At 40.7% G+C, this 26,154-nt stretch overlaps 1 protein-coding gene across 4 annotated transcripts in view; it reads right to left on the minus strand.

Moving 5' to 3' along the window:
• Nucleotides 1-305: 305 nt before the first annotated feature.
• The window catches only part of GPRASP1 (G protein-coupled receptor associated sorting protein 1), a 42,216-nt gene continuing 16,367 nt past the window's right edge, over nt 306-26,154 (minus strand). Inside the window, exons 2-4 of one of the 4 annotated variants that reach the window (XM_033103575.1) lie at nt 5,991-6,058; nt 5,580-5,656; nt 306-5,272 (exon numbers count right to left, since the gene is read on the minus strand). In XM_033103575.1, coding sequence (XP_032959466.1) covers nt 666-4,967 — 4,302 coding nt within the window. In that variant the 5' untranslated portion in view covers nt 4,968-5,272; nt 5,580-5,656; nt 5,991-6,058 and the 3' untranslated portion in view covers nt 306-665. Of the gene's footprint in view, nt 5,273-5,579; nt 5,657-5,990; nt 6,059-6,539; nt 6,908-26,154 lie in introns of those variants that run through there. The other 3 variants (XM_033103585.1, XM_033103593.1, XM_033103564.1) reach the window with 3 other exon arrangements.

Genomic DNA, 26,154 nt, shown 5'->3' on the forward strand with positions numbered 1-26,154 from the left:
TCATCCTCTATATCCCTTGTGCCACTCCACCCAGCCACTCCACGCAGATGAGATACCTCCCATAGGAACACTTTATCCAACTCCATACTTTTCTCCATACCACCCAACTGCTTTCCTACATTTCAGACCCCAACTTAATTGGGTCCTTTTTCTCTGAACATGCCCTGAGTAGCAGCCCATGGTAACCTTTGTGTTTAAAGCTATGAGAATAAGCTTTTTGAAGGAGTATATTATTCATGTATTAATTATCTGTGTGTTCATATGTGACTTTTGCATCTAGATTTTAACTTCTGGAGAACGGTGATTTTTGCCAACTTTAACACAGAACTTTATTGAAAACACAAACAAGACTCAAATAGACATTCGATATACTAAAACAACAATTAGAAGGGTAACTTACTTATGAGGGCTCAGTTCACCATAAGCTTTAAAAAACAAATCACAATTTGGTCAAAATACAAATATCAACAAATGTGTTTTCAGTTCGAATTCTCATTTGGTGTCAGAAAAATGATCCAGATCATACAGAGTTGGGCAAAGTTAGAATGAGCATTAAAAATGTACATTATAAAAGAACCAACTGTGAAATCCACAGCATCATTCAAGGGTTGTAACTCAGGAATATAAGGACAATCAGAGGCAAGTAATTAATCCTACTAATTTTCTTAGTCTGCCTCATGGTCGTTTTGATCATCTATTTTGCCTTGCAATTCCTTAGCCAATTCCTCAACTTCATGGAATGCAGAAATAAGTGGCTCAAGACTGAAATCATCATCAGTGAACCAGGCCTCTTTTTTGATATTGTTACCAATATTCTCAAACACTGCTAGAACAACTTGAAAATTGTCATTTGACTCTTTTCTTTTAAAAAGGCCCATAAATTCTGACACTGCTTCAGCACTGAGTAGTTCTTTTGTCATCATAGGATTTTCAGACAAATTTAGTAGCATTTTCAGAACACGAAACCTTGTTTTGGTATTGCCCATGGCTAATAGGGTGAGAAACCCGGATATATACTTGGCAACCAGTGTGTGATAGTCAGTAGTTGTAGTGAGGGATCTAAGCAACTTTAATCCAAGCAGCTGCTCGGGGGAATCCACGGTTTGTGCAAGGGTTTCCTCACACACTTGACATACATATGTCTGAATCATGTTTAGATTTGGACATGGTGGAGCCATGCGAATCATATTTTCCAAAAACTGTGTCCTAACTCGGGAGGAGGAATAATTGAGCAAGTTTTCAATAAGTGAGATGACACCCGAATCCCGAATGAAATCTCGGGTAAATTGAGAAGCACTTCTCATACCCATTGCGATTTTAGATATTTCCTGAATAAAAGGATCTTGGATTTTGTCCATTAACAGAAGGAGTTCTTCAGACTCTCCAGAACCAATTTTAAGTTCACATTGGATGCAGCTGCAGGACCAACTCTCAGGCTCTGCACTCTCCCTGGTCCTAAGGTACTCCCGAATTTCCCTGACTGACCTGTAGGATGGTTCATACTGAAATGGGAATTCAGGATCAGGCTGATCAGGCTGAAGCAGAGATTCCTGCTCTTCCCCTTCTAGGCTCAGTTCCACGTGCTTGGGCTTTACTCTGAACATTTCAAAGAATAGAAATGCTGCTTCTTTTGTTAACTCAAAGGAGCTTGGGGATGGGAAGCCAACCCTACCCCATGGACCAGGTTTGAACTCAACAGTGACCTCCTTCCAGTTCTGGGGCCTGCATGAAGTATCAGGTTCCTGCTCAGTTGAACACCTGGACCTGCAAATGGCCCTGAACACAGGGCGAGGATTTGATTCAAAATGGGCCTCATCTCCTGCCCAGAACCAGGACCCCACTATGGCCTCATCCTCCTCAGCTACTGTCCTGGACTCACAGTTGGTTCTATTGCCAGTCCTGTTATTGGCTTCACCTTGAGCTCGAAACCAGGACCCAACAGCTGTTCCTTCCTCATTTTCTGCCCTGGATTCACATGTGGCCACTCTTCCAGTCTCATGAATGGCCTTGTCTCCAGACCACAACCAGGATTCAACAATCATGTCTTCATCACCCTCTGGCTTAGATGCATGGCATGTCTCTGTTTCTACACTGACTTCCTTTGCAGCCCAGAACCAGGATCCAAAAATGGTTTCCTCTTCAGTCCTTGATCTGCTCTCTTCTATTACCTGAAGTCCAGCCTCTGTACTGTCTTCTCCAGCCCAGAACCAGGATCCAATCATGATTTCCTCCTCCTCAGTCCAAAGCTTGGTCTCAAAACGAGCTCCAGCCTCCAGACCGGCATCTTCTTCAGCCCAGAACCAGGACCCAACAATGACTTCCTCCTCTTCAGCTTCTGGACCTGATTTGCTGCAAAAAACAGTCTCCTTCCTAATGGCCTCTTCCCTAGCCCAGAACCAAGACCCAACAATAGATTCCTCCTCAGCTGCCACCCTGTCCTCTTCTCTAGCCTCAGCTGCTGTCTCAAGCTTGTCCTCTTCCCCACCCCAGAACCAAGAACCAATAATATCTTCCTCCTCACTGTGTGGCCTGGATTCTTCTCTGTCTGTAGCCTCTATAATGGCTTCATCCCCTTTCCAGAACCAGGACATGATCATGGTCTCCTCCTTGCTCAGTGGGTTGGCCTCTTCTCCAGTCACATCAGCTATGTTGCCCTCTTCTGCAGCCCATAACCAAGGCCTTTTAGTGGTCTCTGGCCTAGAATATTTTCTGGACCAGAACCATGAACCAACAGCATCCTGTTCCTCCTCTGGCCTAGACATCCAGCTGCCTCCATTGTTAGGATAGACACAGGGATTTTCTTCTGCCCAGAAGCAACACTCATTATTGATCTCTTCAGCCCCTGTCATAAATTTGCATCTGGCACCAGTCCGATATTTCATACTGATCGCTTCTGTGGTCCCCAAACATGATGGTATAATACCCTCTTCCTTGTCCTCCAGGCTAGACTTGTTGCTGACTTCAGCCCGCACACAAGCTTCTACTCCAGCCCAGAACCATGACCCAATAATAGGCTCCTCTTCCTCAGCCCCTGGCACGGTGCCATGATTGACTTTAGCCCCAGAATCCATCTGGGCCTGGTTCCCAGTGCAAAACCAGGACCCAAATATTGTCTTTCCTTCAGCTCCTGGCCTGGCATTTTCTCCAAACTCATCCTCTGTATCGACTTCTTCTCTAGCCCAGAACCAGGGACTAATGACCTCTTCTTCCTCAGACTTTGGCCTGGACTCACAGGTGGCTCCAACACCAGCTTCCACACTGGGCTTATCATCAACCCAAAACCAAGATCCCAAAATGATGTCTTCCTCAGCCTCTGGGTTGGTTTCTTCTCCAGCCCAGAAGCAGGAACTGGCAGTGACTTTTTCTTTATCATCTGCTAGCATAGATTTGGAAGTGGCCTCAGCCCCAGTTTTCATATTGGTCTTTTCCCCATTCTCAAGCATGGAATTACCAATAGGCTCCACCTCAGTCCTTGGTCTGGATTTACTGCTGGCCTCAGTCCCCATATTGGCTTCTTCTTGAGTCCAGAACCAACTGCCAACAATGGACTCATCCTCCACTTGAGAACTGGACTTGACACTGGCCCCACCCACTATGCTAGACTTTTCTGAAACCCCAAACGAGGTCCCATTGAGGAATTCCTCCTTCGATCTGGCTTCTTGCTTGGCCTTTGCATTGGCCTCTTCCTTTGCCATTGCTCTGGCTCTGGCTTCTTTCTTGAAGCTGGGACTAAGTAAATTACTAGCCTTTCCTCCAGGCCAGAACCAGGACTCTTTTACTTCATCTATAGACCCAGATAAGAAATCAATGGAAGCTTGTTGCTTGGCCCTGTGCCTGGCCCTAACATTGACCCCCTTCCTGGCTCTGGGATTGGACCTGGATTTGGCCTCCTCTCCAGCCACAGACCAGGACTTCACTTTGTCCTCACATTTATATCTAGGGCAGAGCTCAGAGACTTCTTTCTTGGACCTAAACCTGGACCTTCTATTGGTCTCTTCACTGGGCCTGGACCTGATATTGGTCTGTTCTCTGTCCCAGAACCAGGATATCTTAATAGATTCATCCTCAGAACCAGAACTGGACACAACATAGAGTTCCTGATTGCTCTTGGTCCTTGTCATGGCCTCTCCTTCAGCCATTTGCTTGGACCTGGTCCCAGCCTTTACCTTATCCCTACGATGAAACCTTGTACTGACCTCTTCTCCACTCCAAAATGAGGAACTGAGAGAGGACCCACCCACCCATCTGAAATCACAATTATGGGAGGCCTCTTGTTTGGCTGTAGGCCTGGGCCAACCCCAAGACCCTGTATTGGTCTCTTCATCTGACTTAAACAAAGGCTGAAGTCCTGATATAGACTTGAACTTGGTGCCAGGAAAGGATTTGGTGTCCACACTGACAAGTTCCCTATCCATAGACAAGGTCTTAGTTTTAGCAACTGACCCAGACTCAGTACTGACCAGTGGCCAGGCTATGGCATTACTCTGAGACACTCCCTCTGTCTTGAACATTCCCTTAGCATCAAACTCTGTCTGGGACCACGCATGGGCTTCATCTGTGAACCTTGCCCAAGGAATTGCCTTGGCCTCCGTCTTAGCATGTGCTCTACCTATTGCTATGGCCTCAGTTTTGGGCCATGTGCCACCTACTGCCATGGCTTCAAAATTGGGCCTCACTTCAGGCATTGCATGGGAATCAGTTTTGGGCCTTGCCCCATTCATAGCCTTAGACTCAGTTTTGGGCCTTGCCCCATTCATGGCCTTGGACTCAGTTTTGGGTCTTGCGCCATTCATAGCCTTGGATGCAGTTTCAGGCCATGCCCCAGGCATTACCTGAGCCTGGGTCCTAACCTTGGGTCTGACCACCATCGGGACTTCATTCTCTCTCTCAGCCCCACCTGCAACCTCTTCTCTAGCCTTCTTTTCAGCCTTGGTCTGGGCACCAGGCTCAATCTCAGCCCCAGTCATAATACCAGTTACAGAGAAGAGGCAGTTAAATACCAGTAACACAGTCCCCGCCTCTACCACAATTCTGTATCTTCACACTGATCTTCCAGTGATTCAAGCGATACAATTGGAAGAGAGTCAATCACCAGTCCAGCAGCCAACCAGCCTCCTTCCCAAGACCAGCCTCAGCCAATATCACAGACAGAGTGCCAAAGAGGCACAACCAAGCAGGGGGAGGATGGATGGTTCCCAAGTGGGTGCAGACCTGTTGAGGGTGGTGGTCAGCAGCAATTCCAGCACCACCAGAGATGCCACTGGAGGTGGATCTAGGGAGAGAGAAGGACATGGGGCCTTGAGCCTCTTGGAACTGTGTCACTCCATGTAGAGACTCACACAGAGACTGGACCTTGAATTCCTGGTGGAGCTGTTGGGCCATTAGAAAGTCCCTCCGTCACACTCATTTTGCCCACAACTGCCACACCATTTGGCCTGCCACCAAACAGGTGTGAGATTTGTGGGAAAGTATGTTGGCAATAAGAGAGGTTGAGGAGTCCTGAGACTAGACCCTAATCACTGTTGTGACTGCATTGGTCTCCACTATCCGACCCAAAGTTTTACCCATCATATACCAACCTTCTCTAATGTGGTGCAATTTCCCACTCCGTGCTTTGTTCCAGGGGTACCAATTACGTCCTAGAGCAGACAGCAGGCTGTTCCATGGACAAGCAAACGTACAGGAGAAAATGGAGTTTGAGTGCTTGGTTGACAGGCAGACACCCTGACCCCTGATGCAAATATCTCTCTTTCTATTTAAGAGGCCAATTTGTCTAATGTTTCCTGTATCCTGGTCCCTGATCTCAGGTCTTCTCCTCCTATTCACAGCCCAATCCACATCTACCCCAATATTTGTAATATCTCCTGCAGGAAATGGACAAGGAATATTGTGGCAGTGTGCAAATCTGGTAGAGAGCAAGAGAGGTGGATCAAAGACCTGCCATGATCTTACTCTGTTGCTATCCCCTGCATTTCTCCTTTCACACCAACCTCCAGAGAATTGAGCCAGTCTCTTCCAACTTTCCTTCTTTGCAGAAGTGACCAGCCTTAAAGTAAGCCTAGGGACAAACAGACAAAAAGAAGACAGTCAGAAGACCATGGTAACAACTAAGCACTTGGTAGACAGACTAAAACCAAGAATACAAGGATCCATACTATCTGTCTCTTAACATTTAGGCTCTTTGTTTAGGTTTCTGGATATCAACTCCTCCTCTTCACAAAACACTCTTTAGATTGCTCCTTACCCCAATTCAGAAGGTGCTGCACAACATAAATTGGGGAAAGCACCCAGCATATTCTAGAAAACAGTTTATACCGTGGAACTTTAAATTATGACAACCTTCTCACCTCCCCATCCAAAACCCATCTTTTTATGACTCCAAATTGGGGGACGTTAGCAAGGAATGTGAGGAAAATGCATACAAGTACAGAGGGAAATTTTAGGATTTATTCCTGGATGCTTGGCCTGCTACGGTCTCAGTCATCCCCCAATTCGGGTCTCCAGTCAATGGCAGCTGCCCACTCCCCACCCCCACACACCTGCAGAAATCCAGGCTATTTTCCCGCTCCAACTTTTTGTCAAGCTGCTCCTTGGCAGATGCACCCCGCTGCCTGAAATCGCCAACCTACCGCGCACACAGGAGAGATTTTAGCATCAACGAAGCGACTGTGGGAAGGGACAGCCCCCAGGACACAGGGCCCAGCAGGCTCTTTCCAGAATCAGGGCCCGGAGAAACCGTCTCCGCCCCTGCGCCCCCCAGCTCAGGTCCGGGCTCCGTCATTTTTCCCGCACCAGCCTCACAGCCATCTTCGCGAAAGCTGGTTGGGGAGAGGCGGGCGTGGATCGCTTCCCCAGGAGCCCAGGGAGCCTCTCAGGCAACACCTGGGCCCTGAACACGGCCCACGCCCGTCGCCACCACAGCCTCCGCGCAAGAGTCCCTCCCGTCCTCGCTAGTCTCCTCTCAGGGATCACCCGGCGCAACATACCTCTCTCTTGGACCGGCTCCGACTGGATCTCCGCCTCCGCCTCCTCGCCAGGCTGCCAGGGGCTTGGCGAGGGTTGTAAGCTGACTGAGAGTGGGGGGCCACACCCCCCCGTCCCCCAGGCACCCCCACTTGCCTTTCCAGGCTCAGGGCCCGGGTGGTCGGCCTCCCCTCCTCTCTGACTTCCTCACTCCGATTGCCACGGTCTTACTTTGCGCAATAAATTTCAAAGAGGGTCCCGCTCCCCCGCGCCGCTGCACCAAACCCGGCAGGGGCTGCGCACGATTATGCACTACCCGCTGGTCGCGAGGGTGTCGGGAAAGCGGGGCAGAGGGAAATCGCAGGAATGGGCTTGACGCCCCCTCCCCTCCTGGCGACTTGCAATTCCGACCTGGAGGGTGTAGGGCCGGCAGGAGCCCAGCCGGAGGGGCAGGTTAACTCCAGCCCGCCTTTGTAGACCTCCGCAGCCTCCTGCCGGGCGACCACACACACACACACACACACACACACACACACACACACACACACAATGTTTCCGGCCCTACAATCTATGGGACTAGCAGGCGGGGGTGGTGGATGCATGACCTGCAGGTGGGGAGCAGCCATGCTAGAAGCAGCAGCGAGTGGATACAAACCGCCCTTAGGTGTGTGAGAACCCTCAGAGTGCTGGGTTCTGCCCACCTCCATGGATCTTGATGGGAGAGGGGCTGGGAGAATGCTGCCTAGCAGGGAAGAGGCCATTTAAGGCCAGACCAACCCTGAGGTGCCCCCCAGCTCCAGTTCTTTCATTGTTCAGGGGGCCAGGGAGGAGAAAAAGTGGGGAGAGGGCTGCCATGGAGGCCTCACCACTGCCCCTCTTCTAAAGGCAGACCTAGACCTCTAACCCTGGGAGAGAATCCACTGCTCTGCGCCCAGATTCATTCTTGCTGCCACACTGCTTTTTTCTCATTCGAAATGCTAACACACGTTGTTGCCATTTTGCGGTCCCCACAGTTGCCCAAGAAAGAGGACCTTTTCTCTCAGGACTCTCACCACGGGTCATACAATCCTAGCTGTCTGTCACCCCACAGCCAAGTGTCAGGCACCAGGTAGGGCCCCATCCTGGTTCCTCTTCCTCTGCTCTGAGTTTCAAGTCTTGTCTTGCAGTCCCATCCAAGCTCTCACGACTTTTGGCAGTGTGGAACTATGGCAGGGATTAGGAGCAGCTTAGCTGTAGGCCACTTGCCATACACACCTACCAAGTTTGCCCAGTAATTCTTTGGAGAAGACCCCATCATGCATTGATTTCCCCAAGACAGACCTGGTGGGGTTTATTTTTTATTTTTGCTTTTTTTTTTTTTTTTTTTTTTTAGAAATTAGTAATATGTTCATGAACTGATATGGGAAAATCACAAAAGCATATTTCTAAGTAAAAAATAATGGTACAAAGCAATAAATATGCTAGGGTAACATTTGTGTGAAAAGGTGAGAATCTCTGGAAGGATACTAAAACTGATACATTAGTTGATTCCAGGGAAGTAAGGTGACTGGGAGAAAGAGTGGGAAGGAGATGATCTTTTAAACTTTTAAAATTAGAACCACAGGAATGTTTATCTAATCAAACATAGGTAAATAAAAAGGAAAGGGCTGTCAGATACTAAGTTCAAGGAAAAAATATTTAAGACCTATCATTCATGTCATCCATCCTAACCTCCAGATCAAAGATGAAATGCTAGTGGAGTCTTTTTGATTCTGGTACAATGAGTGGTTTCAGATCATGATTTAGTTTAAAAATCTAAAGTGCCAAGATTTGAGAATGCCAAGGACAGTTTCCTCATATAAGAAAGGGAAGAATGCGATGACGCCCTAGAAATGGTGGCGTGAGGTGAGCCTCTTGAAATCTCCCCTGGAATTTACAACAAATTGAACAACTATAATTCCACAAAGGACTCCCTGTGCAGCACACAGGCAAGACCAAGAGACACGCAATATAGTGAAAGACTGAAAGCTTTTCCCTTAAGATAGAGAACAAGACAAGGATGTCCAAATTCCCCATATGTTCAATGTCATATTGGAAGTTTCAGCTAGAGCAATGAAGCAAGGAAAAGAAATAAAAGGCATCTAAATTGGAATGGAAGAAGTAAGATTATCTGTGCTCACAGATGACATAACATTTTTTTTTCCACAAAAAAATCTTCTTAGGTCTAATAAGCAAGTTCAGCAAAGTTGCAGGATTCAAAATCAACATGCAAAAATGGGTTGCATTTCTATACAATAACAATGAACGATCTAAAAAGAAATTAAGAAAGCCATTTCACTTACAATAGCATCAAAAGAATAAAATAATTAAGTATACACTTAACCAAGTAGGCCAAAGACTTGAAAGACTTTTGTAGACACTGAAATCTACAAAACATTGCTGAGGTAAATTTTAAAAGACCTAACTGTATAGAAACACATCTTGCATTCATTAATTGGAATCTTTAATATTTAAGATGTCAATACCACCAAAAGCAATCTATACGATCCAATGCAATTTCTATCAAAATCTCAAAATATATTTTGCAGAAATAGAAAAATCTAACTTAAAATTCAATTCTTGGACACCACCTAGGTGTCCTACAATTAAACTCAATTCTTACACTACCTACCTGGAGGCAGGACCAGATCCCATAGTTGAAGATCTCAGTCTACAAGACTGCTCCAGATCATCAGATGCCAATCTCAAGTCCAGGTTACATCTGTGCTTCTGACTGACTGGCTATAGATGTGAAGTTCCAATGACCCCTCCTTAGGTCTGATTAATTTGCTAGTAGCTCACTGAGCTTAGAGAAACATCTTACTTATGAGACTACAGGTTTATTATCAAAGTCTGTAACTCAGGAACAGCCAGGTGGAAGAGATACAGGAAGATATATACCAAGGTATGGGTAAAGGGTGTAGAGCCTCCATGTTTTCTCTCAGTGCTCCACTCTCCCAGAATCTCCATGTGTTCATGAACGTGGAAGCTCCCAACACTTGTCCTTTTGGGTTTTTATGGAGGCTTTATGATATAGGCATGATTGATTAAATCATTCATGATTGGCAGTTTATTCAACCTCCAGTCCCTTTCCTTTCCCAGGAGGTGGAGGTGGGGTGGTTGGACTAAAAGTTACAACTCTCTAATCACCAGGTTGGTTCCCCTGGCAACAAACTACCATCTTTAGATGCTTTTCAAAAGTCACCTCATTAACATAAACCCAGTTATGGTGGAAAGGGGCTTGTTATGATTAACAAGACACCCATTTCACCTTAATGGCACTGAAGTAAATTTCAGGAACTGAAGACAAGAAACCAAATACTATGAGAAAAGAAGCTCCCATTACTCTCATCACTCAGGAAATTTTATGGGTTTTGGGAGCTGTGAACCAGGAACTGTGGACAAAGGCAAAATGTATACCAGAAGTATATTTTGGTCAACTGAATGACCAAATATATATTTCTTACAAATCACAATGACACACAAAGCTTGCTACAACCATGGTAATCTAAACATTATGGTACTGGCATAAAGACAGACAATAAACCAGTGAAATAGAATAGATAGCCCAGAAATAAACCCTTGCATATATGGCTAAATGGTTTTTGACAAGAGTATCAAGACCATTCAATGGGGAACAAATATTTTTTTGAGAAATGGTGTTGGGAAAACTGGATATCCACATGCAAAAGAATGAATTTGGACCCTAACCTTACACCATATACAAAAATTAACTCAAAATGAATCAAAGACAAACTTAAGAGCTAAAACTTTGAAACTCTTAGAAAACATAGAGAAGAACTTCATGGCATTGGGTTTGGCAATGATTTCTTGGATATGATACCAAAAACATAATTAGATTTCATCAAAATTAAAAACTCTGTGCATCAAAAGACCCTCTCAAGAAACTGAAAAGGCAGTCCCATAGAATAGAAGAACATACTTGCAAATCATATATATGGCAAGGTGTTAATATCAAGAATATATAAAGAAGTATAACTCAAAAGCAACAAAAGACCAAACAACCCTTTTTTTTTTTTTTTTTACTTTATAGCTTTTATTCTTTTTTATGTCTTTTTATGGAGATATAAATGACATATAACATTATTTAGTATCAGGTGTATAACATAATGATTTGATATAAATATATTTAAAAATGATTACCACAATAAGTCTAGTTAACATACATCACCAACATAGTTACAAATTTATTTTCTTGTGACGTGAAATTTTAATATCTACTCTCTTAGCAACATTCAAATATACAATACAATATTATTAACTGTAGTCACCATGCTGTATGTTATATCTCCAGGACTTATTTTATTACTGGAATTTATACATTTGATGTCTTTCACCCATTTGACTCCACCTCTCCCACTCCTTCCCTCTGGAAACCACCATCTATTTTCTGTATTTACGAGTTTGTTTTTTCTTTTTATATTTCACAAATAAGTAAGATCATATGGCATTTATCTTTCTCTGACTTACTTCATGTAGCAAAATACCCTCAAGAGCCATCCATGTTGTCGCAAAAGGCAGGATTTCCTTTTTTTAATGGGTGAATAATATCGTATGTATAGACCACATTTTCTTTATCCATTCATTGATCAATGGACACTTATGTTGCTTCCATATTTTGGCTATTTTAAATAATTTTATAATAAACGTAGGGGTGTAAATATCTTTGTGAGTTAGTGTTTTCATTTTCTTCAGTTAAATACCCAGAGTTTCTGGATCATATGGTAGTCTGTTTTTCATTTTTTTTTAGGGACCTCTCTACTGTTTTCCAGAGTGGCTGCACCAATTTAAATTGCCAATAGTGCACAAGGGTTCCCTTTTCTACACATTCTTTCCAACACATGTTATTTCTTATCTTTTTGATAATAGCCACTTTAACAGGTGTGTGGTATTATCTCATTGTGGTTTTGATTTGCATTTCCTTGATGATTAGTGCTGTCGAGCATCTTTTCATGTACCTGTTGGCCATTTGTGATGTCTTTGGGAAAATGTCTGCTCAGATCCTCTGCCCAATTTTTAATCAGATTGTTTGTTTCTTTCTTATTGTGTTGTATGTGCTCTTTATATATTTTGGATATTAGTTCCTTATCAGATATGTAATATGCAAATATTTTCTCCCATTTCATAGGCTGCTTTTTCATTTTGTTAATGATTTTCTTTGCTGTGCAGGTTTTTCAGTTTGATGAAGCCCTACATGTTAATTTTTGCTTTCATTGCCTTTGTTTTTGTGTCAAATCCAAAAAATCTTCACCAGGACCGATGTCAAGATGTCAAGGAGGTTACTGCCTCGGTTTTCTACTAGAAGTTTTGTGGTTTCAGGACTTACATTCAATTCTTTAATCCATTTTCAGTTAATTTTTGTGTATGATGTAAGATAGTTGTTATTCTTTTGCCTGTGGATGTTCAGTTTTCCCAGCACCATTTATTGAAGGGACTGTCCTTTTTCCATTGTATATTCTTGGTTCCTTTGTTGTAAATTAATTGACCACATAGGCATGGGTTTATTTCAGAGATCTCTGTTCTGTTGCATTTTATGCATCTGCCTTTATGCTAATACCACACTGTTTTAATTACCATAGATTTGTAATATAGTTTGAAATGATGGAGTGCTATGCCTTCAGCTTTTTTCTTCTTTCCTAAGATCGCTTTAGCTCTTTGGAATCTTCTGTGGTTCCACACAAATTTTAGAATTCCTTGTTTTCTTTCTGTGAAACATGCCTTTTGAATTTTCATTGTGATTGCATTGAATCTGTAAATTGCTCTGGGTAGTATGGACATTTTCACAGTAATTCTTCTAGTCTATGAGCTCAGAATATCTTTCCATTTATTTGTCTTCAACTTCTTTCATCAATGTCTTATAATTTTTAGTGTACAGGTCTTTTACCTCTTTTGTTAAATATATTCTTTGGTATTTTATTCTTGATGCAATTGTAAACGACATTGTTTTCTTAATTTCTCTTTCTGATAGTTTGCTCTTAGTATTTAGAAATGCAACTAATTTTTGTATATTGTTTTGTATCCTGTAACTTTACTAAATTTGTTGATAAGTTCTAATAGTTTTTTGGTGGAGTCTTTAAGGTGTTCTACGCATAACATTATGTCATCTGCAAATAGTGACAGTTTTACTTCTTCCTTTCCAATTAGATGCATTTAATTTTTTTCTTGCCTAATCACTCTGACTAGGACTTGCAATACTCTCTGTCGAATAGAAAGGGTGAGATTAAATATCCTTGTTTTGTTCCTAATTTTAGAGAAAAATCTTTTAGATTTTTACTCTTGAGTATGATATATTTATTAGCTGTGGGCTTGTCATAGATGTGTCTTTTGTTATTTGGAAGTAAGTTCTTTCTATACTCATTTTGCTGAGTTTTATCATAAATAGATGTTGAATTTTTTTTTTTATTTTTATTTTTTAATTTATTGGGGTGACAATTGTTAGTAGAATTACATAGATTTCAGTTGTGCAATTCTGAATCACATCATCCATAAATCACACTGTGTGTTCACCACCCAGAGTCAGCTCCCCTTCCATCACCGTACATTTGATCCCCCTCACCCTCATCCCCCACCCCCCAACCCCCTTACGCTCTGGTAACCACCAAATTACGTTCCCCAGATTAATTTTCAAACCCCGTGGCCATCCTGTGGTCACCGACTGCCCTCCAATCCCCTCACCTTCCCCCCCACCCCCCACTCCCCCCGCCCATCTAGCAACCCTCAGTTTTTCCTCATTGTCTCCCAAACAGTTTCTGATTAGTTCATTCACTTATTCTTTTCTTTAGAATCCGCAAATAAGTGAGATCATATGGAACTTATCTTTCTCTGTCTGACTTATTTCACTTAACATAATGTTCTCTAGATCCATCCATGTTGTTGCAAATGGTAAGATTTCTTTCTTCCTTATGGCTGCATAATACTCCATTGTATAAATGTACCACAGTTTCTTAATCCAGTCATCTACCGATGGGCATTTTGGTTGTTTCCATGTCTTAGCTATTGTGTATAGTGCTGCAATAAACATAGGAGTGCATAGAGATTTTTGAATTGAAGTTCTGGATTTCTCCGGATAGATACCTAGGAGTGGAATTACTGGATCATAAGGTAGTTCCATTTTCAGAATTTTGAGATACCTCCATACTGTTTTCCATAGCGGCTGCACCAGTCTGCAATCCCACCAACAGTGCACAAGCGTTCCCTTTTCTCCACATCCGCGCCAGCACTTGTTGTTTGTTGATTTATTGATGATAGCCATTCTGACTGGGGTGAGGTGGTATCTCATTGTGGTTTTTATTTGCATTTCTCTGATGGTTAGCGAGGTTGAGCATTTCTTCATATGTCTGTTTGCCATCTGTATGTCCTTTTCAGAAAAATGTCTCTTCAAGTCCTCTGCCCATTTTTTAATTGGATCGTTTGTTTTTTTGCAGTTGGGTTGAGTAAGTTTTCCATAGATTTGTGATATTAATCCCTTATCAGATATATCACTGGCAAATATCTTTTCCCATTCAGTAGGATCCCTTCTTGTTTTATTGATGGTTTCCTTTGCTGTGAAAAAACTTTTTAGTTTGATATAATCCCACATGTTTATTCTTTCTCTTAGTTCCCTCGCGCGAGGGTGTATATCAGTAAAAATCTTACTCCGGGTAATGTCTGAGAAGTTTCTTCCTATATTTTCTTCTAGGTATTTTATGGTTTCAGACCTTACATTTAAGTCTTTAAGCCATTTTGAATTTATTTTTGTATATGGTGTAAGGAGGTGGTCCAACTTCATTTTTTTGCATGTGTCTGTCCAGGTTTCCCAGAACCATTTATTGAATAGACTGTCATTACTCCATCGTACATTCTTGCTTCCATTGTCGTAGATTAAATGGCCATATAGGCGTGGATTTATTTCTGGACTCTCTATTCTGTTCCATTGATCTATGTGTCTGTTTTTATGCCAGTACCATGCTGTTTTGATTACTGTAGCCTTGTAGTATAATTTGAAGTCAGGTATTGTTATACCTCCCACTTTGTTCTTATTTCTCAAGATTGCCTTTGCTATTCGGGGTCTTTTATGGTCCCATATAAATTTTAGGATTATATGTTCTATTTCTGTGAAAAACGACGTTGGCAGTTTGATAGGAATTGCATTGAATATGTATATTGCCTTAGGCAGTATGGACATTTTAACTATATTAATTCTTCCTATCCATGAACATGATATGTGTTTCCATCTATTTATATCTTCCTTCATTCCTTTCATCAGTGTCTTATAATTTTCTGAGTATAGATCTTTTACTTCTTTGGTTAAATTTATTCCCAGGTATTTTATAGTCTTTGGAGCGATTGTAAATGGGATTGTTTTTTTAATTTCTCCTTCTGATGTTTTATTATTGGTATATACAAATGCAACTGATTTCTGAATATTAATTTTGTATCCTGCCACTTTACTAAATTCATCTATCAGCTCTAATAGCTTCTTGGTGGAGTCTTTAGGGTTCTCTATATATAGTATCATATCATCTGCATACAATGATAACTTTACTTCCTCCTTACCAATCTGGATGCCTTTTATTTCTTTTTCTTGTCTGATTGCTGTGGCAAGAACTTCCAGAACTATGTTGAATAGAAGCGGAGATAATGGGCATCCTTGCCTTGTTCCTGATCTTAGGGGGAATGGTTTTAGCTTTTCCCCATTGAGTATGATGTTAGCTGTGGGTTTGTCATATATGGCCTTTATTATGTTGAGATAAGATCCCTCTATTCCCACTTTCTTAAGGGTTTTTATCATAAATGGCTGTTGGATTTTATCAAATGCTTTTTCTGCATCTATTGATATGATCATGTGAGTTTTATTTTTCATTTTGTTAATGTGGTGTATCACATTAATAGATTTGCGGATGTTGAACCACCCCTGCATACCAGGGATGAATCCCACTTGATCGTGGTGAATGATCTTTTTAATGTATTGCTGAATTCTGTTTGCTAATATTTACAACCCTATTTTTAAAGCTTTATTTTTAAGGGCAAAGGCCTTGAATAGACATTTTTTCAAAGACATACAAATAGCCAGTAAAATGAAAATAAGCACATGAAAATAAGTTCAGTATTAGGGAAATACAAAGCAAAACAATGAGATACCATTTCATACACATTGAGATAGGTATCATCAAAACACAGAAAATAACAAGTGTTAGCAAGGATGTAGATAAATTAAAACCTGTGTACATTGCTACTGGGAATGTAAAAAATGGTGCAGCTGCTTTGGAAAACAGTATAGCAGCTCCTCAAAAAAAAATTAAACAGAATTACCGTACGATGTAACACTTCTAGCTATATACCCAAAATAATTGAAAGCAGGGACTCAAACAGATATTTGTACAAACAATGTTCTTAGCAGCAGTATTCACAATAGCCAAAATGTGGAAGCAACCAAAATGTCCATTGATGGATAAGATGAATGGATAAACAAAATATGGTATATATAAACAACAAAATGTTCAGTCTTAAAAAGAAATGAAATTTTGATACATGCTACAACAAAGATGATCTTTGAAAACATTATGCTATGTGAAACAGCCAGACACAAAATAACAAAGACTGCATGATTTCACTTATATGACGTTTCTAAAGTTGTCAAATTTGTAGCGGTAGAAAACACAATAGTGTTCACAAGGGGCTGACTGGAAGAATGAGAAGTTACTAGTCAATGGATACGGAGTTTCAGTTTGAGATGATAAAAAATTCTGGACATGGACGGTTGAAATACAATGTGAATGTACTTAATGCCACTGAATTGTACACATAAAATTTTTCAAAATGGTACATTTTATGTTATGTGTACTTTACCATAATTGAAAGAAAAACAAATGTAAAACACAAAGGGTGAACCCTGATGTAAACTAAGGACTTCAGTTAATAATAATATATAAGTATTTATTCATCAATTGTAACAAATCTACAACACTAATCCAAGATTCAAATAATATGGGAAACTGAGTTCAGTGAAGGGGGCTGGTGGAGGAGAAGTAGTATATATGGGAGCTCTCTGTGCTTTCTGCTTAATTTTCTGTAAACCTTAAACTGCACTAAAACATAAAGTCAAATAACTTTTTAAAGCCAGCATTACAGCATTTTGGGTTCATTATTCTTTGTTCTTCCTAGTGTACTTTAATAACCAAATACATAAAAATATAATTCGAAATCAATGTAATAGATGCATGATGTATAAAGATCTAATTTGTGACAATAACAACATAAAGAGGGAAATGGAGTTGTAAAGGAGCCGAGTTTTGTATACTATTGAAACTAAGTTGATATTAATTCAAACTTGGGTGTTATATATTTAAGATATTAATTACAAACCGCAGGGAGTAGTCACTAAGAAAAAAACCTTAAAAAAATAAGTAACAAGAAGTGAATCACAATGGTACACTAGGGAAACTGCCAAATTGTTTTTGCATAGTGGCTACATCTTTTTACATTCCCACCAGCAATGTAGAAGGGTTCCCATTTCTCTACATCCTTGCAAACACTTGCTATTATCCATTTTTTAAAGAATTACAGTAGTACCTTGGTTTTCAAACATCTCCATTGACCAACATTTTGGTTTATGAACACCGTAAACCTGGAAGTAAATGCTTCAATTTTCGAAAACGACTCAGAAGTCGAACAGGTCACATGGCTTCCGGTGAGTGCAAGATTCCAAGGCCTAGCTGTCAGCTGTTTTTGAATGTTTCAGAACTCGTGGATTACATTTGAAAACCGAGGTACCACTGTATAGCTGTCTAGTGTGTGTGAAGTGGTATCATTCTGGCTTTGATTTGCATTTCTCTAAACACTAATGACGTTGAGCATCTTTTCAAGTGCTTATTGGCCATTTGTATATCTTCTTTGGAGAAATGTCTCTTAAACAATTCAATATATAGATGATATATTATAGAATTGTACACTTAAACTTATATAATTTTATTAACCAATGTCACCCCAATAAACTTAATATGTTAAAAAACTTTGCTTTTTTAATTATTTTATTTGCATTTTTATTGACTGATGAGTTCATCATATATTCTGGATATTAGACCCACATCATATACATGATTTACAAATATTTTCTCCTTGGCTGTGAGTTCCTTTTTTTAATTAAAGTTTATAGGGGTGACAATTGTTAGTAAACTTACAAAGATTTCAGGTGTAAAATTCTGTAATACATCATCTATCTATATCTCATATTGTGTGTTCACCAATCAGAGTCAGTTCTCTTTTCATCACCATATATTAGACCCCGATTACCCTCCCTCCCCCCTTGCCCTCTGGTAACCCCTAAACTATTGTCTATGTCTATGAGTTTTTGTTTCTTCCAGTGTTTGTCTTGTTATTTTGTTGTTTTCAGATGTATATACAACATATCAGTGAAATGATATGGTTCTATGCTTTTTCTGCCTGACTTATTTGCTTAGCATTATAATCTCAAGATCCATCCATGTTGTCACAAATGGTACTATTTCATCTTTTCTTATTGTCAAATAGTATTCCATTGTGTATATATACTACAACTTCTTTATCTATTCATCTATCAAAGGATATTTTGGTGGTTTCCATGTCTTGGCCACTGTAAATAAAGCTGTAATGAACATTGGAGAACACATATCTTTTTATAGATAAATGCTTTCAGAATTTTTGGTAGATAGCTAGGAGAGGGATTGCAGGGTCACATGGTAATTCTATTCTTAATTTTTTGAGGAATGTACACACTGCCTTCCATAGCAGCTGCATCAGTCTACATTCCCACCAACAGTGTATGAGGGTTCCTTTCTCTCCACAGCCTCTCCAACACTTGTTACTACTTGTCTTGTTGATGATAGCCATTGTAACTGGGGTGAAGTGATACTTCATTGTGGTTTTTATTTGCATTTCCCTGATGATTAGTCATGTTGAGCATTTTTTCATATGTCTATTGGCCATTTGTATGTCCTCTTTGGAGAAATGTCCCCTCAGGTCTGCCCATTTTTCAATAGGGTTGTTTGTTTTTCCGTTGTTGAGTTGTATGAGTTCCTCGTATATTTTGGATATTAGCCCCTTAACGGAGGCACTGTTTGCAAAAATCTTCTCCCATTCAGTTGGTTGCCTCTTTATTTTGTCGATGGTTTCTTTTGCTGTGGAGAAGCTTTTAAGTTTCATATACTCCCATTCGTTTATTTTAGCTTTTACTTCCATTGTCTCTGGAGTCAAATTCATAAAATGCTCTTTGAACCCAAGGCCCATAAGTTTAGTACCTATGTTTTCTTCTATGTAGTTTATTGTGTCAGGTCTTATGCTTAAATCTTTTATCCATTTTGAATGAATTTTTGTACCTAGTGACAGATAGCAGTCCAGTTTCATTCTTTTCCACGTGGCTATCCAATTCTCCCAGCACCATTTATTGAAGAGGCTGTCTTTTCTCCATTGTTTGTTTTTTGCTTCTTTGTCAAGAATTATCTGTCCATATTTATGTGTTTTTTTTTCTGCATTCTCAATTCTATTCCATTGGTCTATGTGTCTGTTTTTCTGCCAATACCATGCTGTTTTGATTATTGTAGCCCTGTAGTACAAGCTAAACTCAGGGAGTGTGATACCTCCAAGTATTGTTCTTTTTTCTTAGATTGCTTTGGCTATTTGGGGTCTTTTGTGGTTCCAAACAAATCTGATGATTTTTTTGTTCTATTTCTTTAAAAAATGCCATTGGGATTTTGATGGGGATTGCATGAAATCTGTATATTGCTTTGGGTAATAAGGCCATTTTAACTATGTTGATTCTTCCAATCCATGAGCACAGAATGTCTTTCCATTTCTTGGTGTCTTCTTCAAATTCTTTTAAAAATGTCTTGTAGTTTTCAGCATATAGGTCCTTCATATCCTTGGTTAAGTTTATTCCTAGGTATTTTATTCTTTTTGCTGCAATTGCAAAAGGAATTGTTTTTTGTATTTCTTTTTCTGAGATTTCATTGTTAGTATATAGGAATGCAATGGACTTTTGTACATTGATTTTGTAGCCAGCAATTTTACTGTATTCGTTGATTGTTTCTAATAGCATTCTGGTGGAGTCTTTAGGGTTTTCTATATATAGTATCATGTCATCTGCAAAGAGTGATAATTTAACTTATTTTAAGCATCATTTGCTTGGAGTGTCAATTTCCACCCTTTCACTTTGAGTCTATGCTTGTCCTTGTAGCTGAGATGTGTCTCTTGGAGACAGCATGTGGTTGGGTTTAGTTTTTTTATCCAATCTGCTACTCTGTGCCTTTTTATTGGTGAGTTCAGTCCATTTACGTTTAGGGTGATTATTGATATGTGAGGATTTCCTGTCATTCTATCTTTAGTTTTCTGGTAATGCTGTGTCTCCATTGTTCCTTTGCCCTTTTGTTGTATATTGTTTCTGTGTGGTGGTATTCTATGATGTTTCCCTCTGTTTCTTCTTTTATTACAGTATATATTTCAGTTCTGGATTTTTTTTTTGAGTGGTTACCCGTAAGTTTATGTAAAAGCAACTTTGATATTTAGAATATTCCATTTTCTTCAGCATGCTCACTTTCTCCATTCCCTTATTCCTGTTCAGTCCTTTACTCTCCCCCATTTTATGTTTTGGTTACCACAAATTGTCCCTGTTGATGGTGGTCGAATAGCCTCCTTTAGTATTTCTTGTAGTGCAGGTCGTGTGTTAGAAAATTCCCTCAGCTTTTGTATGCCTGGAAAGATCTTTATTCCTCCTTCATATCTAAAGGATATCTTTGCTGGATACATTATTCATGGCGCATAATTTCTCTCTTTCAAATAGTTTGAATATTTGGTTCCATTCCCTCCTGGCTTGTAGAGTTTCTGCTGAAAAATCTGATAATCTAATGGGATTTCCTTTGTATCTTTTCCCTGGCTGCCTTGAGGATTCTTTCTTTGTTGTTGATTTTAGACAGCTTCAATACAATGTGCCTAGGAGAAGGCCTGTTGGGATTGAGGTAATTAGGTGTTCTATTTGCTTCTTGGATTCGAGGATCCAGTTCTGTGCACAAGTTTGGGAAGCTCTCATCAACAATTTGTCTGAATATATTCTCTGTTCCCTTCTCTCTTTCTTCTCCTTCTGGTATGCCCATTATTCTTATATTACTCTTTCTGATGGAGTCAGAAAGTACCTGTAGAGTTCTTTCATTTCTTTTAAGTCTCAAGTCTCTTTCTTCTTCCATCTTTGTAATTTCCAGGTTTCTATCTTCCATGTCACTGATTCTTTCCTCCATCTGGTCAACTCTACTACCTAAGCTGGTTATTTCATTCTTAATTTCTTCTACTGAGTTCTTAATCTCCAGAAATTCTATTTGGTTCTTTTTGAAAATTTCAATCTCTTTCATAAAATGCTCATGTTGTTCTTTGATTGTGTTTCTGAGTTCACTAAACTGCCTTTGTGTGTTTTCTTGCATGTCGTTGAGTTGTTTCAGAACTGCAATCTTGAATTGTCTGTCATTTAAATCACATATTTCCATATCTTTAAGTTCCTTTTCTGGAGACTTTTCAATTTCTTTCTGAGTTGTCTTGTTGCCTTGGTTATTCATGACAATTAGTGATTTATTATTTATCTTCCTAGACGTCTACAGGAGTGGCTTCTGCAACACGTTGGTTGAATGTTTTATTTTCTCTCCGACTGCAGCCTTTTTTTTCTCTCTCACATGGTAGTGCTATGTTTTCTCTGCACTATTCCAGCTTCTCACACAATGGGGGGATTCCCTGGGAGATGGGCTTCTCCTCTGTTAATAGTTCGCCTGGGTCACAGAGCGCAGTGTCCCGGTGGGTATGCGGAGAGCTTTTGAAATTCCAAAGCTCTTCCTGCACCCATTTCAGAGCCCGTCTGTTTCAGCCATTCTGTTTACTCCTGCAGGGATCCACCCAGATAGGTGGGGCCATGGGTGGGGTGAGTTGTGAGAGGTGACCCAGAGCAATGGCAGTGACCACCACCACAGCCGGTCCTGCTATCACAGCTCCCTCCCCTTTGTGGGAACTAGTTGGGCTGCGAATCTGTGTCTGCGGTCCACAGTTCTCAGAACAGCAAATATTCTGTTCTTTTGATCTGACACTGCTACTCTTCCGCTTCTAGCACCGGGCAGGTGGGGGTGGGGCGAGCTCTGGGAGGATATGGAGGGGGCGGCTAGTCTCAGTGCCTAAGGCTTCCGTTCTCTGCTCAGCAGTGAGGGCGTAAACCACCGTTTTCAGCCTTCTTCCCTCAGTCTTTTCTCCGAGGTCTCTGCCGTGAGCATTGGGTTCAGCCCTGTTATATGCTGCCCCCCTCAGCGCTGTGGGCCATAAGGGGAGCCCTAGCAGGCCGAGTTCTTCCCTCTCCAGCTGCGGTTGTTCCGGGATGCAGCGAGCTCGGAGCACTGAGTTAGGTCTGCGTCCTGCGCCCGTGCAGCTCCGTCTTAGCACTTCCCTTCCCTCCTCCCCCGTTCCTGCGATTCGCCCACCTTTAGGTGAATTCAGTAGTGGGCCTCTTCGTCTTGCCTGTCTGCTGTGTAGGGAGTCCTTTGTGGAGTTATTGTTGTTCGATTAGTTGTAAATTCCAGGGGAGCTTTACCAAGGCTTACCTCACGCCGCCACTTTGATGACATCACTCCTCCTCTACGTATCTTTTAATCTCTTATTTCTTCTTTGACCAGGTTGTTCTTTAAAATTATGCTGTTTAAGCTCAACATATTTCTGGTTTTTCCTGCTTTCTTTTTGTAGTTTATATCCAATTTCAAAGCCCCTTGTGATCAGAAAATATGCTTGGTATGATTTCAATCTTCTTAAATTCACTGAGGCTAGTTTTATGTCCCAACAGATGGTCTATCCTTGAGAATGTTCCATGTACACTGGAAAAAAAATGTATAGTCTGAAATTCTAAGATGAATTGCTCTTAAATTTCAATTATATCCGTTTCATCTAATATGTTCATTTAGGGTGAGATTTCTTTTTTATTTTCTTGTTGAATGATCTATCCATAGCTGTCAGTGATATATTATGTCCCCTACTATAATGGTGTTTTGGTCAATTTCTCCCTGTTAGTAATTGCTTGGTATATTTCAGTGCTCCCTTACTGGGGGCATAAATATCGATGACTGTTATGTCTTCTTGTTGCATAGTCCCCTTTACCATTATGAAATGTCCATCTTTGTCTCTTGTTATCTTTTTCACCCTGAAGTCTGTTTCATCTGATATCATTATGGCTACACCTGATTTTCTCTGGGTACCATTTGCTTGGAGTGTCAATTTCCACACTTTCACTTTGAGTCTATGCTTGTCCTTGTAGCTGTGTCCTTGTAGATGTGTCTCTTGGAGACTGCATATGGTTGGGTTTAGTGTTTTGATCCAATCTGCTACTCTGTGCCTTTTTATAGGTGAGTTCAGTCCATTTACATTTAAGGTGATTATTGATATGTGAGGATTTCCGATCATTCTATCTTTGGTTTACTGGTACAACTGTGTCTCCATTGTTCTTTGCCTTTTTGTTGTTGTCTATTATTTCTGTGCAGTGGTATTCTATGATTTTCCCCCCATTTCTTGTTTTATTATGTTTTATTTTTCAGTTCTGGATTTTTTTTTTTTTGTGAGTGGTTACCATTAAGTTTATGTAAAAGAAAGTTTCATATTTAGAGTATGCCATTTTCTTTAGCATGCTTACTTTTTCCATTTCCATATTCCAGTCTGGTCTTTACTCTCCCCCTTTTATGTTTTTGTTGTCACCAATTATCCCTATTGATGCTGATCAAATAGCCACCTTCAGTATTACCCTTATGTTTATGAAAAAGAAAGTTTGATATTTAGAGTATTCCATTTTCTTCAGCACGCTTACTTTCTCCATTTCCATATTCCGGTTCACGCCTTTACTCTGTCCCTTTTTATGTTTTGGTTGCCACAAATTGTCCCTGTTGATGGATGTCGAATAGTCTCCTTTAGTATTGCTTGTAGTGCAAGTCGTGTATTAGAAAATTCCCTCAGCTTCCGTATGTCTGGAAAGGTCTTTACTCCTCCTTCATCTCTAAAGGATATCTTTGCTGGATATATTATTCTTGGCTCATAATTTCTCCCTTTCAATAGTTTGAATCTTTCATTACACTCCCTCCTGGCTTTCAGTTTTCTGTTGAAAAATCTGATGATAATCTAATGGGCTTTCCTTTGTAGGTTACCATTTTCATTTCCCTGGGTGCCTTGAGGATTCTTTCTTTGTTGTTAATTTTTGACAGTTTCAATGTAATGTGCCTTGGAGAAGGACTATTGCAGTTGAGGTAATTAGGTGTTCTATTTGCTTCTTGGATTCGAGGATCCAGTTCTTTCTACAAGTTTAAGAAGTTCTCAACTATTTGTTGGAATATGCTCTCTGTTCCCTTCTCTCTTTATTCTCATTCTGGTATGCCCATTATTCTTATATTGCTCTTTCTGATGGAGTCAGAAAGTTCTTGTAGAGTTCTTTCATTTCTTTTAAGTCTCAAGTCTCTTTCTTCTTCCATCCATGTCATTTCCAGATTTCTATCTTCCATATCACTGATTCTATCATCCATCTGGTCAACTCTACTACCTAAGCTGGCTATTTCATTCTTCAGTTAATTGTTGAGTTATTAATCTCCAGAAATTCTATTTGGTTCTTTTAAAAAATATCAATCCCTTTGGTAAAATGTTCATTTTGTTTTGTGATTTTGTTTCTGAGTTCATTAAACTGCCTGTGTTTTCTTGCATCTTTTTGAGTTTTTTCAGAACTGCAATCTTGAATTCTCTGTCATTTAAGTCATATATTTCCATGTCTTTAAGTTCATTTTCTAGAGACTTTTCATTTTCTCTCTGAGCTGTCTTGTTACTTTGGTTATTCATGGCTATTAATGATTTATTATTTCTCTTTCTAAACATCTATGGGAGTGGGACTGCAACAGGTTGATAGAGTTCTTTCTTTTGTTTTTCAGTAGGTGTCAGTAGAATATTTTATTTTCTCTCCGACTGCAGCCTTTTATTCTCTCTCACTGTAGTGTTACATTTTCTGTGCACTATTCTGGCTTCTCACACAATGTGGTGATTCCTTGGAAGGTGGGCTTCTCCTCTGTGAACAGTTAGCCTGAGTCATAGGGCGTCACCTCCGTGTGGGGATGTGAAGAACATCTGAAGTTCCAAAGCTCTTCCTGTACCAGATTCCGAGCCTCTGTGTTTCAACAGCTCTGTTTTCTCCTGCAGGGATCTGCCCAGATAAGTGGGGATAGGTGCCAGGTGGGTTGTGATAGGTGGCCTCTTAACAATGGCAGCAACCACCACCACAGTGAGTCCTGCTTCCACAGCTCCCTCCCCTTTGCCAGAACCAACTGTGCTGCGAGTCTGTGTCTGTAGACCACAGGTCTCAGAACTGCAAATATTCTGTTCTTTTGATCTGACACTGCTACTGTTCCACTTCTAGCACTGTGCAGGTGTGGGTGGGGCGTTTGGAAGGGTAGGGAGGCGTTGGCTAGGTCAGAGCCTAAGACTTCCATTCTCAGCTCACCAGTAAGCGCTTCTTCCCTCAGTCTTTGCTCTGAGGTCTCTGCCGTGAACACTGGTTTCAGTTTTGTTATATGCTGTCCCCTTATCCCTGTGGGCCATAAGTGGAATCCTAGCATTCCGAGTTCTTCCCTCTGTCACTTCTGTGATAGTTCTGGAATGAAGTGACCTCGGAGTTCCGAGCTAGGTCTGCGTCCTGCACCCACGTGTCCCTGTCTCCACACTTCTTCCTTCCCACCTCCCCTACTTACAAAATTTGCCCACCTTTAATTAATTTCAGTAGTGCGCCTCTTAGTCTTGCCTGTCTGCTGCGCAGAGTGTCCTTTGTGGAGTTATAGTTGTTCAATTTGTTGTAAATTCCAGGGAAGATTTCAAGAGGTTCGACTCACTCTGCCATTTTTATGACCTCTCTTTCATGAGTTGTTTTTTTACTTTATTGATGGTAACATTTTGTCACCAGGAAAGGCGGTTTTTCCTCAGTTCTTGTCTCCTTCAAGAAAAGAATTCAGTCAAGAGATAGAGTCAGGTAGGCCAAAGCGGCAAAAAGTTTTATTAGCGAGGCAAGTACACACCGATACATGGAGAGGGCTGACCTGAGGGTGGGTAGCAGCCTTTCCTTACACTGGGTGATGGCTTTTATTCTTGTGGGTATGATATTTCCCC

Source organism: Rhinolophus ferrumequinum, chromosome X (genome assembly GCF_004115265.2).
Source record: "Rhinolophus ferrumequinum isolate MPI-CBG mRhiFer1 chromosome X, mRhiFer1_v1.p, whole genome shotgun sequence".
In the NCBI taxonomy this organism is placed as follows: Eukaryota; Metazoa; Chordata; class Mammalia; order Chiroptera; family Rhinolophidae; genus Rhinolophus; species Rhinolophus ferrumequinum.